Source organism: Hyperolius riggenbachi, chromosome 9, assembly GCF_040937935.1.
Source record: "Hyperolius riggenbachi isolate aHypRig1 chromosome 9, aHypRig1.pri, whole genome shotgun sequence".
Classification (NCBI taxonomy): domain Eukaryota; kingdom Metazoa; phylum Chordata; class Amphibia; order Anura; family Hyperoliidae; genus Hyperolius; species Hyperolius riggenbachi.
In genome coordinates this window covers 197,290,444-197,305,841 of record NC_090654.1, presented here as the reverse complement: position 1 = coordinate 197,305,841, position 15,398 = coordinate 197,290,444, and the positions used below count along the sequence as shown (strand labels likewise).

General features: G+C 44.7%; 1 protein-coding gene across 1 annotated transcript in view; it reads left to right on the top strand.

Moving 5' to 3' along the window:
* The window catches only part of PRORP (protein only RNase P catalytic subunit), a 131,295-nt gene extending 125,446 nt beyond the window's left edge, over positions 1-5,849 (top strand). Inside the window, exons 6-7 of the mRNA XM_068253860.1 lie at positions 3,189-3,381; positions 5,032-5,849. Of these exons, the coding sequence (XP_068109961.1) occupies positions 3,189-3,381; positions 5,032-5,163 (325 nt within the window). The 3' untranslated portion in view covers positions 5,164-5,849. The remainder of the gene's footprint in view (positions 1-3,188; positions 3,382-5,031) is intronic.
* Positions 5,850-15,398: the final 9,549 nt, after the last annotated feature.

The following is a 15,398-nucleotide window of genomic DNA, read 5'->3' as shown; positions in this document are numbered from 1 at the left end:
ATCCCAATAATCCCAATAACATTAATATTTCAGATGGTTGATGGTAAGTAAAATATACAGCCTAAATTATAACATACAAGGGAAATCCGTCTCAGCCATGGCTGGTATATTTAACCATTCGAGAACGTGCACAAGAAGAGCTGGCAGAGGGGACAGAACATGTGCTGAGCCCAGTTACAGATTTTAAATGGGTTGGAAAGCAGGATAACTGAGCGGCGCCCAGCTAAGTGGAGTGGACAGGAAGATTAAAAGGGATTTTAAAGAGGAACTTTAGCCAAAGATTGAACTTCATTCAAATCAGTAGCTGATATCCACTTTCCCATGAGAAATCTTTACCTTTTCTCTTTTTCTGTATGTATGGCTGACATTGTGGTGAAACCCCTCCTACAGTGTGATGTCATGGCCCTGGTTCTGACATTTTGCTGTCTGTGAACCTCATTGCATTGTGGGAAATAACAGCTTTTACCAACTGCCAAGCAAGCAATAGCTCCCTCTGTGCATGGAACTCTCTGTAACGAACATTTCCCGTAAAGACACTTGGCACTTAGCAGGACTAAAGATGTCTCCACGAGTGATACATTTTAGAATGTAAATCAAAGAGTGGAGAGATTTTACAATTTGCAAACACTGACTAAATAATCTATAAATTAATAAGCAAGCAATATTTGTCTCCGTGCAAAGAACTCTTACTGAACTTTCCATACAGTTCACCTGGCAGAATTAAAGATGTTTCCACCAGTGATAAATGCCAGAATGTAAATCAGGGAGAAGAAAGTTTTTACAACGGGCAAACACTGACTAAATTATAAATGAATAATGTAAAAAATAAATAATTTTATTCATTATGTTATTTTCACTACATTTCCTCTTTAAAGGGAACCAGAGACGAAGCACCCTCATGTATTTTACCATATATATCAGTGGGAACATTAGAGAAAACACCTACCCTGCTCTGTGTTTCATTATTTACTGTTCAGATTGCTTCTTATCAGCCCTGATAAAATCCCCGACTGAGCATTCAGGCGTGGTGCACACCAGAGGAGTTTTTCTGAGCGTTTTGAGTTTTTAAATCTGCTGCTAATGTTATCCCATGTGTCTGTGCACACTGGAGCAATGAGGTTTTGTAAAAAAAAAAAACCTAGCATTACATTGGGAAGAGCTTTTGAAACCTCTAGCGTTTGGGGAACTTTTCTGGTGTGTCTCAGCCCTCAGTCTGGCTTTGTTCAGGAATCTTTACAGCTGAGTCTGTCTTCTGTGCTGTCTTTTCAAGCCCAAGCCTGCCCCCTTGTGGCTCTGCTCAGGAATCATTATAGCTGAGTCATTATAGCAAGCTAGACTGAATGGTCAGTCGGGTAATTTATCTGGGCTGATGAGAAGCAATCTGAACAGTAAATAATGAAACAGAGAGCAGGGTAGGTGTTTTCTCTAATGTTTCCACTGATATATATGGTAAAATACATGAGGGTGCTTCGTCTCTGATTCCCTTTAAGCAGCCCCATGTATGGCCACTTCATGTTTATTTTTTCAGTTCAGGTGTGCTTTACTCCTAAAATAAAATTCCTTTAGTAAAAAAAAATAACAAAAATATCATAGTGGATAAAAAAACCTTCAAGGAAAGCTGAAGAGAAAAAAATGTGCCAAGGGTCTTGTCAAAGAGTGTGCATGACTGTGCTCCGGTCCATGAACACGCGCCTCGCACGTGCACAGAAATACGGAGCTGCACAGGCTTAGCGGAAGAAGACAAGTCCGTGCATTGCTGTGCTACTATGCAGGTGCTGCGCAGTGTGGCTGCACCCGTTCATGAACAGGAGTGCGGCAGGGAACTTCCAGGTGGTCCAGGCATCTAGTGGTGCAGTTGCGTAGCTACAGGCCCCACTGCAATTTTTCCATTGGGCCCCCAAGCACTCTGTACATAACAATTGATACGGCACACCAAAACCTGCCTAAGACAACCACAGTGTCAGAGGTGCAAGAAGGCTGGAAACCATTTATCAATGATCAGTGTTGGACTGGGAGGTGGAAAAACTGAGGAAATCCACCTGCTGGCCAAGCAGCAGTAACCCTGTGTTATCACTCCCAACAGAAACCTGCAGCAAGTCTTAACTGTGAGCTGCAACACATGATTCAGTAAACGTGTTGCTGCTCACAGTGAAGACTTGATGCTTGGCTAGCAAGTGGATTTCCTCAGCTTTACCACCTCCTAGTCCGACACTGTTAATGATTACTACCATTTAAAGCATCTATAAAAGTGATTATTACAAGCACAGGACCAAAAAAGAGCTAATTCTGCAGTTGAGGAAGGACCCTACTTAGCCTCTCTGGCCGAAAGGCCCCGATGCGAACGCAACCTCTATATCCCCTATTGCTATGCCACTTCAGTGGTGGTCTGAAGGTGGACGTGGGAAGCCTCTGGCGGGTCTAGAGGCTTCCCTCTACCAAGGTAAGCATCTGTTTTTTGCTTTTAAACTTACAGTTTTGCTTAAATAGTTTCTTAAAGTGAATGGGAACCGCATTTAAAAAAATGAGACAGATACCCAAGGAGAGGGAAGGCTCTGGGTCCTATAGAGTCTTCCCGCTCCTCTCCTGGTCCCCTCGTTCCAGTGCTGGCCTGCCCGGTAGCAGTATTTGACTAATTTAGTCAAATACTGCTTTATCCGGCCGAAGGAGGCTTCAGAAGTCTTCAGGGAGCCCGAGTGCTCCTGAAGAAGAGCCGCCCTGTACTGCGCCTGTGCAAGCACGCTCTCTTGCACACTAACGCCTGTGCAGTATGGAGCCGCACGTCTTCGGTAGGACACGGCTCCCGAAGACTTCCAAATACCCTTTCAGTGGGGGATTTAAAAGGGGGGGGGGAAGAGGAGCCAGCACAGTATAGAGGGCACCGAGAGAGGAGACGGAAGGCTCTATATGACCCAGAGCCTTCCCTCTCCTTGCTTCATTTTTTTTTCAATGCGGTTCCCATTCACTTTAAATATGGCTGTTCTATGGCTCTTGTCTGTGTACAGTAGAAGCGATGTTTCAGAGACATACTGCTTTGTCTAGCTTCCCACCACTGCGATGATATTTGTTATACTTTGATTTTCATGCAGATGATGGGGCTGGTCCTTCAGGACAAAACATGAATCACTGTAGCCACTGATGCAGCAATGTACATGGTATGAGTTCTATGATGTCCTTTACTATTCCCACAGATCGTTAGATGACCCTTTCCTTCTTTATGCCTGTATGAACTCTGGCAGTCACTGCTGTTTTTTGACCAGTGACCTCCTAAGGGACCACAAGGCCTGCCTGCCTGATACTGAAACACAACGTCTCTTCTTGAAGTGGCAGCGTGGACACCAGCTCGTGATGCCCTTCTACACTCCCAAAAAGCTTGTTCTGCGGGTACGTACTTCTCTTGAAATGGTGATGGGAAGTCCATCCATAACTGATATCAGTTTTGTGTGCACATTGGCAGTCTTCTGCTGCCTTCACAGATAGTTTGGTGATCCTGGAGGCACAAATTCCTATCATTCCACTGCATCTATAGCATAGATAGTCCAGCTCTATTCTGAACAGCACTGTGACATGCCCAGTACTGGCTTTATCTGGCCACTAGAGGCTACTTTGGATAGATCTGTAGATTGACCGTTCTCATCTACCAAGAGTGACCATTACTGGCTAGAGGGAGCAGGATAGGGCTTCAGTCTCTCAAAAGACGGTTTATCTCTCAAAATTCAGAGCCCAAATTACTTTAGAAAAAGCATAATTTGGCCGCCAGCAATAGCTGGCACACAAATTACGTCTTTCCCCAGTGTCCATAGCAGCCTGGAGGGGGAATAGTAATTAAAGAGAACCAGAGGTGGGTTCTAAGAATGCTATCAGCACACAGAGGCTGGGTCTGCATATAATACCCAGCCTCTGTTGCTATACTGTCTCCCCCAAGGCCCCCCATGCTCTCTGCTGTCACCCATAAAAAAACACTGTGCTAGCGACATCGCTCGCAGGCTGTTTACATCTGCACTGTCACTCTCACTGCTCCCCCGCCTCCTCTGTCGCCGTTGCTCGCCTGCGTTCCTTCCCTCCCTGCTGATTGGAGGGAAGGGACGCAGGCGGGGGGGCGGCGACAGTGCATGTATGCTTGCAGAGAACCTAGACAAGTCGTAGTGAACCAGAACTGCTACAATTTTTCTAAGGGACTAATATGAACCTAAAAAACCCCTACTAAAAAAGCTATGGTAATATGTTACTCCTGCTTCTGTGCGCAGAGGTAATGGCGAGCGATATCTGCATTGTACCGCAATGCACCCACTGCACTGTGGACGTCACATAGTGCATCGCAGTGCAGCGAGCCGCATTACGGAGCAGCCGTTATGCCGCACCACAATCCACCACTGTACTCATGCTTTATCTCTCGTTATCTGTTTTTCTCATGCATCCTTTCAGTTAAGGTAGTCATACATCTATCGATGATGGGCAGGTTTGACAAGTGACAAATCTCTCTCTAATAGAATGTGATTAGTGAGAGATCTGTCGGGTTTCCATACACCACAGACCGATTCCCGATCAATATAATGCTGAAAAGGATCTGGACTCTGCCTTGCGGGGCCATCTCCTCGGCCTGATATCGCTCAGAATTGAGCAAGTCGGCCCTATATCTTGCAGCATGTCCAACCGATACATGCAACCAGTTTTGGCCCAAAATTGGTTGCATAGTCGATGGGCATGCACTTGGCACCGTTTTCATCCAATTCGATTATAATTATCGAATCGGATGGTCGATCGGCCGCTAAGACATCTAATGTAGGGCCACCTTAAGGGTGAAAAATAAGTAGGCAAAATAACTCATGAGAAAAGCTTTGTGAATCTGCCCCATAACATTCTTGACATTTTTTACCATGATAAAGATCTGTAGACAGATCTGCTTTACAGAAAGCAGCTTTGTACTTGGCTGTTAAAGGATTACTGCTTATTCTCATTCTCATTCTTTATCGATCAACCCCTTTTAGTATGACAAGATTGTAATGACTGATTTTGTTTTTGCTTATTTTGCAGCCAATCCTGAACTATGACGTAATAGTGCAGAACACAGCCGACTCTTGGCATATTCCCTATGATGATGCTGATGTGAAGAGAGCCAGCTTTGAAGTCCCCAGGACCTGGTTATGTCTGAGAAAACTGAAATAAGAACTACTTTTCAATCATGCACCTGCCCCTCATTCACTTCTTTGCACACAGAGCTGGTTTTGTACATTGTACCGCCCAAGGCCAACTGTCACAACCTCTCCCCCTTGTCCCATGCTCCCCCAATCCTTTGTGCTTCCCCATTCTGTGGTTTTCTGGCCAGTGCTCCTCCCATCCTGTGCTCCACTGCTCCCCCATCCTGTGCTGTCCTATGCTGCCCCCCCCCCATCTATCCATCCTCGCACCACTCACTTCTTGTTCTATTGCCTGGCGCATGATTACACATAACATGAGGAGCTGGAGATGCCGGGCACTAGAGCGAGAGATTGACATTGCTGGAGTGTTCAGAGGAGGTGAAAGAAGCATAGGTACTGCTGAAACATACTCTGCATTCTGGGCTAGGGGAGCACAGAATGGAGAGTGCCTGCCGGGACATGGGTGATTTAAAAGTACCCCTGACCTGGTCCACCGCCCCTTAAACTTTTAATAGTGTTTTATTGGTGCTGCCACTAAGTCAACGCACCCTCACCCCCACCTCCAGTGCCCCCTGTTCTGCTCAGTCGTAATCTTCAGAATGTTGAATATGAGTGGGGAGGAAGGGGCAGATCTTCCTCCCCTCTGCGTGGTCATAATTCCGCCCCCTCCACCTGCAGCTTTAGTTCCACTTTATGATTCACTGCACACAGCGCGCAGGGAAGCTGCACTGTGTGCAGGCTTGTGATAATTAAGGTCGGATATCCTTCCGACTTCAATTAACACAAGCCCGCACACAGCGCATCTACCTTGCGCACTGTGTGCAGTAAAACATATGGGGACCTAAAGCTGTGAGCGAAGGGGGCGGAGTTAGACGTGCAGAGGGGAGGAAGAACTGCCACTTCCTCCCTGCTCATAATTGACAGAATGGGGCCACAGGGGGCGCTGGAGGGGGGAGGATGGTGCTGTGTGCTGTGGTAAAGTCACAGCACCAGTAATAAAACCCTTTTTATGTATTTGGGACCAGGTCAGGGGTACTTTAATGTCAGGTCTCTGTTTGCTGCGGTTTACATGTTTGGCAGTTGAACTGCCTGAGTGTGCCACCCCTTGCTTCCTAGGTGCCCTATGCCATGGCCTTTGTGGCCTTGTCTCAAATTCAGCCATGTCTGGTGGGCAGCACGGTAAAGTAGTGGTTAGCACTCTCGCCTTGCAGCGCTGGGTCCACGGTTCGATTCCCAGCCAGGTCAACATCTGCAAGGAGTTTGTATGTTCTCCCCGTGTCTGCGTGGGTTTCCTCCGGCACTCCGATTTCCTCCCAAACCCCAAAAACCTACAGATAAGTTAACTGGCTTCACCCTAAATTGGCCCTAGACTATCATACATGCACTACACAATACATACATAGACATATGACTATGGTAGGGATTAGAGTGTGAGCCCCTCTGAAGGACAGTTAGGGACAAGACAATATATACTCTATACAGCGCTGCAGAATATGCCGGCGCTATATAAGTACTTAAAGGGGCACTATGGTGAAAAATTGTAAAATTTAAAATATGTGCAAACATACAAATAAGAAGTACGGTTTTTTTTCCCGAGTAAAAAGCGCCATAAATTACTTTTTTCCTATATTGCTGTCACTTACAGTAGGTAGTAGAAATCTGACAGAAGCAACAGGTTTTGGACTTGCCCATCTCTTTATAGGGGATTCTCAGGGATTTATTTATTTTCAAAAGGACTTAGTGAATGGCAGTTGCTCTGTCCAAATGCCAAAAAACTGTGTAGTGAGCAGGAGAGCTGGCTAGCATCATTGATGAAATCCTTTTTAGGGAATATCTTTATAAAAAATAAAAGCCTTGCTGAGAATCCCCATGAAGAGATGGACTAGTCCAAAACCTGTCACTTCTGTCAGATTTCTACTACCTACTGTAAGTGACAGCAACATAGGAGAAAAGTACGGTAATTTATGGCTCATTTTACTTGGGAAAAAATGTACTTCTTATTTATCTATGTTTGCACATATTTTAAATTTTAGTGCCCCTTTAAATAAATGAAATGTCTGCACCAGCCTTGATACATCTTCCTGTTTCTTATGGCAGTTACCAACAGTGTCCGTTCCTTTTGCTTTGAAGTAAATAAATTAAGAAATCCCATGAATGATTGAAAAGTCTTTCTTTGTACTTTTGCCTCATGCCTGTAATAATGGCTTACATACTGGTGACCTCTGTGAGGTCTTCTGAGCTCACATCCTTCATCTGCTGTTCTTGAGATTTAAAAGTATTCTTTTCAGAAAAGCCCAGCATTTTCCTAGGAACCCTCTCACATATTGTCTCAGTGCACATCTCGCTCAGGGTTGCTATGCTTATCTATCCAGTAACTTTGTGTAAGAAACTCACAACTGCTCAAAGGGAAGTGAGTAATCTCTGCAAAGCCTTCACACACAAGAATCACATGCAAGTTTTTGCTGGGACCTTCTCAGCTGAGAATCTAGTGTGCGGATTCGTTGTCCCCCGAGGTCTGCCGAGGCTACTTAACGTTTTGGCATAGTGCTGTGGTATCGATATGGCTTAGATCTTCAACGTGTCCTAAACACGTTGATGTAGCAATCACGCATCATCACGTTAGGGCCATGTTACCCATTTGCAATAGAACTTTCAGTCTCTGAAACAGCTGATAAACAGTGCCCAGCCTGGAAGCAACTCCAAAATAAACTGCACCATTCTCTGTGCGGAGTGCCCATTTACGTTAGTACCACAGCAAGCAATAGCCGAGAGACAGGAGGAGGTGGGACATCACTCAGCTATTGTTTGCTGCAGTAAATATGCACACTATATGGAGAATGGTTGACCCCCTACGGAGAATGATGCAGTCCTTTTCTGAGCTTCTTCTGGGCAATGCAGCACATTATTATAGGGCAACTGCGCATGTCGCTGAAACCAGCTGTTTATCAGTTGTTTCGGAGACTGAAAGTTCTATTGTGCATGTGCCTGAGTAACACGGCTCTAGCGTGATGGTGCATCATTGATTCCTCATGACGTTTACGGCACACTGACGATCTTGGCCATATTAACACCACAACAGATCTTTTATCAACACTCACTGGCCAAGTCTATTGTTCCCCTCCTTACCCTGCCAGGAGAAGCTTCCCCCTTGTTTCTAGCGCTGTTATCCATTTTACCTTCTTCATAAATTGACTACCACAATTGGGCCCACCCACAGTATCAAATTTAACCATTATAGGCCGCGGGTTGTTTTCACCTTATGGATGAGAGGAATTTTCACATTTCAGCGCTCCTCCCATTCATTCCCCACATTTTATTTTTGAACAAAAACAGTGATCATCCTCGGTGGACATGCACGGATTGGCTCAGATTGGCTTTGTCCCCTGTCTCCAATCCTTCCTGTCGCCGGAACCATTGCGATCACGGGCTCACAGCCCCGCAGACTGCACAGACGTGAGCCTCACATCCCTGCAGATATAAAAGTGAACTCATAATAATATTGAGGAAAGGACTTGATGAAGGCATATTGACAGATAATGAATTTAGCCACCTGGTGCCCACGGCCCCCCGAATCCCGGTAATTTACCAAACACCCAAGATCCACAAAAGCCTAGTGGACCCGCCTGGCCGCCCAATTATCAGCGGCATTGGATCAATCAATCATAGAGTAGGACAATACCTTGACTTTTTTCTACAGCCGGTTGTCAACAAGTTACCGAGGGTATTACGAGATACCAAACATACAATCCAAATTTTGGAAAATCTGGAAGTAAGCGATGATACACTGCTGGCCACAGCAGATGTGTCATCGCTTTATACCAACATACCACACAAAGAGGGTGTAGAAGCGGTGAAAAGTACTCTAAGAAAGGATGGGAACCTGCCAGAGAAGCAGATAACATTCCTAATGGAGATACTATGGTTCACGCTTACACACAATTACTTCTGGTATAAGGGAGAATTTTACAATCAGAGGTTCGGATGCGCCATGGGGGCGTCGTATGCACCCTCCCTGGCAAATATCTATATGGCACTATGGGAGGAAAAGGCCATTGAAAAAGGGGGAGATAAAATCACCCTATGGAGGCGATATATAGATGACCTGGTGTTCCTGTGGCAGGGGGACACCGGGTCACTTGAGAACTACATAGAGGATATCAACCAGATCGCCCCCAATATTAAACTCACACTGGAATCAGACCCCTGTAATATACAGTTTCTCGACTTAGATATTATGAAAATTAACAACAGATTGAGGATGAAATGTTATTTTTAAAAAACAGACAGAAATGGATTTATTCCAACTAACAGCTGCCACCACCCAAACTGGATAAAGGGAGTCCCTAAGGGGCAATTCACCAGGGTAAGAAGAAATTGCACTACACTGGCGGACTATCAACAACAAGCCATAACCCTAGGTGAAAAGTTTATTGAAAAAGGATATAGGAGATATACTATCTATGATATAGCAAAGCAAGTGGGTGAGATGGAAAGAGATAGAATGCTGGAAAATAGAACCATAGAGGCACAGGAAGAGAACTACCAGCTGGCCTTTGTTAGTGATTTCTCCAGACAACACAGAGCAGTGGAGAAAATCATTAGGAAGAATTGGTCGGTACTGACGAGCGACACACAACTGAGAAGGGTACTCCCAGAACACCCAAGATTTATCTATCGAAGGGCACCGAACTTGAGGGACAGGTTAGTCCCCAGTTGTGTGGACCCCCCTGGGGAGACAGAAAATAATAACCCAAGACTGAAAGGCTTTTTTCCCTGCAGGGATTGTAAGGCCTGTAAAATGGGAGTTACTGTTAAGACAAACACATTTTCAGCAAGAGGTGATGGCAAATAGTATAAGATCGAGCAATGTATCACATGTAGGATTAACCACGTGGTGTATCTTCTGTGGTGCAGTTGTGGATACAGATATGTGGGAAGGACCACCCGGACATTGCAAGAAAGAGTGGGGGAACAGATTTATAAGATCACAAAGGGACACGAGAACCATAGTGTGTCTAGGCACTTTAAAATGAAACATGGGTGTAATCCAAAACTTTTAAAAGCATGCGCAATTGAAAGAATACAACCAAATTGGAGGGGGTGTCACAAATTGCGCAAATTATGTCAGACAGAAACCAAATGGATCTATACACTCAAAACTATGCACCCAGAAGGGTTGAACATCGACCTGGACATTAATTGTTTTTTGACCAATGATTAGGCCCTTGGACCTAACAATCGACTCGTTGAGACTGACATGATAAATAATAGGATCATATATACGCAGGACTTGTATGTATGCCTACCAGCTAGAGTGGGAGAGGATATAATGGATGACTATTGAATATATACTAAGTTAACGAATAGAAAAAATGTGTGTTGACAGGCGGGGTTTGATGGAGCGTATATACCTGTGACCATAGGACCTGGGTCTTAAAATAATATAATGATGTGAGCAAAAGACGATAGGATATAAGAGAAGCACCGCAAATTATAGGGGTATAGACGTCTATTGACCTCAACGAGGGGCTTTGGGGTGTCATATAAGGACAACGTTTATGATATGAGAGGATATGCCCCCATGGGGGAGGGGCTGATGATATGACACCCATATATATGAATTCACTGAAACGAAGGAAACTCAGGATGCTGCTGATTGAGTGTGAAATAAAGGTGATTCAGTAAACTAATACCCCCGATACCAAGAGAGGGGAGATTTATCCCTATATGCTCCTTTATATGAGCAGGAGTTGGTGTGTTTTAAAATCAAAATATAGGTATGGAATATTAGAATCCATGCCAAAGAATGTAATTGGGTATCTGATTCGGGCATAAGTCAACCCGCTATAGAGAGGGGGAGGTGGAGTACCTCCTTAAGAGTGAAGGCTATATGCTTAGTATATAACAATATGTTCGCAAACAACTATATAATTCCTGTAGTTCTACACCTGGAGAGTAGAGCGTTTGACATGTTAGTGGTAGGTTAGTTGAATGTAATGGAGTGGCAATGCCCCACAGGCAAATATAAATGTAAACCGATCGCCCGTCTAGTTATAGGATGCGGCTGACGCGGAGAATACAAGACTACGGCTTTGCGGCGGTTAGGGGAAGGCGTCCGCAGCGTAGCCATGGGAACAAGGGTGGTTACAATATGACAATTGGGGGAGGCAACTAGGAAGGGGGACGCACAATCTAATACTGGCATGCGTCATGACCTAATTGGTCTTGTGACAGGCGCAGACCAGGAAGATAGAGTAAGGAGCAGGGCGGAAGTAACACAGGGGCAGTGCACCATGCGAACTTCCGCCCGGATAAGGGATGACGGTATAAGATGATCCTCCGCGCGCATGCTCAACTAGCCCCTGATGAGTCACAAGGCGTGACGAAACCGGTAGGGCGTGGCTTGGAGCAGCGAGGAGGATACGGGGAACGCCGGATCAGACGTCGTGAGACGAGTCCCGCCGTGGCCCTAGACTGGGGATCGGTATTTACTCTGTGACATGTGTTTTAAAGAGATTTTGATGTACGCGCAATACTTTTAAAGTGTTTTATTAAATGTACGGTTTTACACATTGAAGTGTTTTGTATTTGCCCTGAGGTTGAACAAACGGCTGTGCTATTGAGTAGATTTATACCCGTGGAGTACTGACCCCAAGTGGCGACCCTGCTAGCCCTATACCAGCTTGGCTGACGGTGAGCAGGGAAGATATAGGCACTGGTGGGGAGAGTATGTGTTTATTGGTGGTGGTATCCCCAGCCCCCCTAACCCCCACGAGTAAAGCAAGCTTGTGATGTGTTTACACCAGAGGGGTGTTTGTTTATAACAAACAGTCTGCACTATTGTCTTCTTTGTGTTTATATTTGAGGTGTATTCATGCTCAAGGGGAAAGACTACAGAGATGTGTGGACCTCTGGATGCATGCAATGAGCGCTGGCTATTTTGGACTATAAGCTTATATGACGGATTGGTAACTGTATATAGCGCGCACCACCTAAAAACATTTTTTGGATCCTTAGCGCTGTAATTACTGTGTGTATCAATAGCAACATAGGAGAAAAGTAATTTATGGCTCATTTTAATCGGGAAAAAATGTACTTCTTATTTATCTATGTTTGCACATATTTTAAATTTTAGTGCCCCTTTAAATAAATGAAATGTCTGCACCAGCCTTGATAAATCTTCCTAACTGTTTCTTATGGCAGTTATCAACAGTGTCCGTTCCTTTTGCTTTGATGTAAATAAATTAAGAAATCCCATGAATGATTGAAAAGTCTTTCTTTGTACTTTTGCCTCATGCCTGTATATCCGATAATAATGGCTTACATACTGGTGACCTCTGTGAGGTCTTCTGAGCTCACATCCTTCATCTGCTGTTCTTGAGATTTAAAAGTATTCTTTTCAGAAAAGCCCAGCATTTTCCTAGGAACCCTCTCACATATTGTCTCAGTGCACATCTCGCTCAGGGTTGCTATGCTTATCTATCCAGTAACTTTGTGTAAGAAACTCACAACTGCTCAAAGGGAAGTGAGTAATCTCACCGCTCTGCAAAGCCTTCACACACAAGAATCACAAGCAAGTTTTTGCTGGGACCATCTCAGCTGAGAATCTAGTGTGCGGATTCGTTGTCCCCCGAGGTCTGCCGAGGCTACTTAACAATTTTGCATAGTGCTGTGGTATCGATATGGCTTAGATCTTCAACATGTCCTAAACACTTTGATGTAGCAATCACGCATCATCACGTTAGGGCCATGTTACCCATATTTGCAATAGAACTTTCAGTCTCTGAAACAGCTGATAAACAGTGCCCAGCCTGGAAGCAACTCCAAAATAAACTGCACCATTCTCTGTGCGGAATGCCCATTTACGTTAGTACCACAGCAAGCAATAGCCGAGAGACAGGAGGAGGTGGGACATCACTCAGCTATTGTTTGCTGCAGTAAATATGCACACTATATGGAGAATGGTTGACCCCCTACGGAGAATGATGCAGTCCTTTTCGGAGCTTCTTCTGGGCAATGCAGCACATTATTATAGGGCAACTGCGCATGTCGCTGAAACCAGCTGTTTATCAGTTGTTTCGGAGACTGAAAGTTCTATTGTGCATGTGCCTGAGTAACACGGCTCTAGCGTGATGGTGCATCATTGCTACCTCATGACGTTTACGGCACACTGACGATCTTGGCCATATTAACACCACAACAGATCTTTTATCAACACTCACTGGCCAAGTCTATTGTTCCCCTCCTTACCCTGCCAGGAGAAGCTTCCCCCTTGTTTCTAGCGCTGTTATCCATTTTACCTTCTTCATAAATGCAGAACATGTTGTTCAGCTGTTGACTACCACAATTGGGCCCACCCACAGTATCAAATTTAACCATTATAGTCCGCGGGTTGTTTTCACCTTATGGTATATAGAGGAATTTTTACATTTCAGCGCTCCTCCCATTCATTCCCCACATTTTATTTTTGAACAAAAACAGTGATCATCCTCGGCGGACATGCACAGATTGGCTCAGATTGGCTTTGTCCCCTGCCTCCAATCCTTCCTGCCGCCGGAACCATTGCGATCACGGGCTCACAGCCACAGCAGACTGCACAGACGTGAGCCTCACATCCCTGCAGCTACAGCAGCACCTGCAGCGGACGTGAGGCTCACGTCTGGGTGCCAGCAATGGTTAATCCTTGATGGTGAATCAAATTGAGGGGAACTTGTGCGGAATATGCAGCTTTAGGCTTAGATGATTGGAGATGGAAATAAAGCTAACCTATAGAGCTACCTTGTGGTCCATTCAGAAAACAGGTGTACCCAGATATTATTATTATAATTTATTGTATTCATAAAGCAGTGCTGGACAGATATATTACCTACCCACAGGCAGCATGTGGTATTTTGTGGTTTAGCACTTTGACCTCAGTTTAACATAATTTTTACATAAGTCTAACCTCCCTGGCGGTTCATTTCTGTCTGGATTTATAGATCTAAAAGCGGTACATTTTTCTTCAAGAATTTAAGGCCTTCATTTCTTGTCATAACTCCCCAAAATATCTCAGAATAAAGGTCTTGTAGACATCCCACATATAATAAAGGACTAGAACACAAAATTGTTGAAATTATTAAATTTATGAATAGATTAAAAAAAAATTGTGAAACTAAGGCACCAGATTATACAGTATGTACATACTGTATTTACCTAATACACCTCCCACATGTGGTATATTTTCAAACAGGGAATGCCACAGAGGGCGACCTCACAATCGGGGCAGTGGAAGCGTGATTCCTTTTGAACTTTTTTCCCTTTGTTGTCAGTCTTAGGTGGCAGGCAGAGAGTAGTCAAAATCCCGGCAGAGGTTGATGCAGGCTGCCGGCAGAGAGTAGTCAAAATTGAGGCAGAGGTCGGTGCAGACAGCAGGCGGAGAGTAGTCAAAATCCAATTAGAGGTCGGTGCAGGCGGCAGGCAGAGAGTAGTCAAAATCTAGGCAAAAATAAGTAACCGCAAGCAGAAGCACTTAGCTCAGAAACAGTTGGGGGCCAAATGTCATATGTTGTTAACATCCTGTGCTTTCAAATGAGCTTATCTGCCATGGCAGTCAGGTGACACCACAGGCGGTAGATAAATTACAACTTGTGATTACAGACAAATGAGGAGGAATTAGACAGGCTAAACTCACAACATGCATACAGGCAGCATTTCTCTCTGTTTACCATCTGCCCTGTGCCAGAGATGGGGTCCAAACATACATACAGCATCCATTTCTCTGTTTCCTTTTGTGATGTGCAGATTGGGTCCAGATGGGGGATAAGACAGGCCAAACTCTCGCATGCATACAGGGCCCTGTGCGAGAGGTCGGGTCCACTTTTAAATTAGGCGCCGCCCCAATGCCGTCCTGCCACTCTGTACCGCCGCTGGTTGGTCACCAGGATCCAGGAAGAAGAGTGGTTATACTACCCCTAAATAAAACCCCTTGCAAAATACCTAGGGGGGTCTAGTTTTCTAGATGGAGGCATTTTAGGGGATATTCTGGGTCTTTCTGCACCGCTATCAATGAAGTTTGTTGCAATAAATTCTGCTCCTGTGGATTTTTCAGTTCATAAAAATACACTCAGATAATTCTGAGTGGATAATTTTCTCTAAAATCGTGACCAAGCAAGGCATTAAATGTATTTGGTAGCCCAATGCACAGCAGAAGTAGACAAACATGATTTGTGATACATTTTGTGGCCTGCAAATAGCGTGTGTGCATTATCTGCTTTCAAAGTAGCA